The following is a 1,629-nucleotide window of genomic DNA, read 5'->3' on the forward strand; positions in this document are numbered from 1 at the left end:
TTCACCTGAACGTAGCAGAACGAACGCCCAAACTGTGGCTAACGGCGGATTAAATGTTCCTGTTGTTCCTTGAAGGGACTTACTGAAACGGAGACTTTGGCTTGTCCAGAGGCTGCGGCGGTTTGGCCGTCGGTGGAGGCGGTTTCGGTGCCGTYGGCTTGTTGTGAAGTCCAGACTTGAGTAGCGGAGACGACGGCGGTTTGGCAGGCAGCGATGGGGCACTAGTGGACAGCAGGTTAACTTCGGTGTGGGGCACTGGTAAGGAGGGCTTGGTCCGAAGGCAGTGGTTTCCCAGAGACTGGGTACTGCCGGTGTTGGGGGAGCTGCTGACCGGGCCGTTCAGGACCATCCTGTTGTGCAGCTGGTCACAGATGGGCAGCGTGGCYGGCGAGTGGACCTGGACCGTGGAGTGGGACCTCAGGTCTCTCCGATCGTTGGCAGTATTCCCCAAAGAGATCGTCCTGTTCTGAGCAGCTTTCAAGGAGCTGGGAGGAAGAGCAGGAGGAGTCGGAGACGGCGACTTCTGCAGGTGAGGGGCAAAGGGCAGCGGAGGGGGCGGACCTTTACTCTGTTCCTTCTGCAGGGGCTGGTGAGGGATGGAGGGCTTTTTGGGGAGAGGGCTGGTTGGGTTTCTGTGTTGGCCAGGAACAGGTGGAGGCACGGCTTTCTGGATGTTTGGACTGGATTCTCGACGGAGCGGAGTAGCTGGCACCGGGGGAGGAGGGTAGGAGGGAGGCGGCCCGGTGGGTCGACCTGCAGGGGGGGAAACCACCGACTTATGAAAGACCTTCAGCAAGAGGAAAAACTTCTACCTTGTTCTAGAAAATGTCAACAGAACTAGAGATGTTGCAAGTAGAGCTGGACAAAAATCAGCTTTATGTATCGCAATATTATCAATATAAATTCACAATACATCTGATAGAATAATCAATMATTTCACTGAACGCTGATCCAGAACCGCACAGCATTCTGGGTGATGTAGGCAGAGGAAAGAGTTTAGCTGCTCAACTTTTCACGACCAGCAGAGGAAGATAGGTGGCATCGACTAACTCACTCGCTCTGTGGTTGCCTAGCAACAGCCTGTTGAGTAACATGTGCAGCAGCAGTTTAAGGTTTTGTCTCATAACTGCTTTAAAATAAACAATGGCATGGARTGGAAATTGTGGTTGAAACAGGAAAGGTTTTATCCACAGGTTAGCTGTATTTCAGATATTTAAAACAAAAACCAATCAATAATTATCAATATCAACTGATATGAATTGTGATGTCCAGCCGTATCGTCCAGCCCTCATTGCAAGACGTACAGATGTTTCTACCTGCAGWTGTTGGTGAGCCATCACCGTCTGGCTTCAGATAGTCTTCCTCATCTTCTTCATCATCATCCTCATCAACRTAATCTGGGCACAAAGAGAATAAATGCTAAATATTCCGAGGAAACTAAAGGGTGGAGCGGGGATGAATGTGTCAGCGTGGTCTTACCATCCTCTGCTGTTTCAACAGCGTGTTTAATTTCCATGGGTCTCTCTATGGTGCCATAAAAATCTGCGTCTGAGTCGGAGTCACTGCAGCAACAAGGAAGATTTAATGAATTACAAAATAAAGTTGCTCAAAGGAGCAACTGCTCGTGAT

General features: G+C 50.2%; 1 protein-coding gene across 1 annotated transcript; it reads right to left on the reverse strand.

Annotated features, from left to right (window-relative positions):
- Positions 1–49: 49 nt before the first annotated feature.
- On the reverse strand, positions 50–1,562 carry LOC103461534 (formin-like protein 7; the record flags this gene model as incomplete). The annotated part of the gene is made up of 3 exons (XM_008403810.2): positions 50–753; positions 1,317–1,397; positions 1,480–1,562. Coding segments are annotated over 3 exons (838 nt in total), but the record flags the coding sequence as incomplete, so codon positions are not given.
- Between the last annotated feature and the right edge of the window lie 67 nt (positions 1,563–1,629).

This window comes from Poecilia reticulata, unplaced genomic scaffold (genome assembly GCF_000633615.1).
Source record: "Poecilia reticulata strain Guanapo unplaced genomic scaffold, Guppy_female_1.0+MT scaffold_2100, whole genome shotgun sequence".
Taxonomy (NCBI): domain Eukaryota; kingdom Metazoa; phylum Chordata; class Actinopteri; order Cyprinodontiformes; family Poeciliidae; genus Poecilia; species Poecilia reticulata.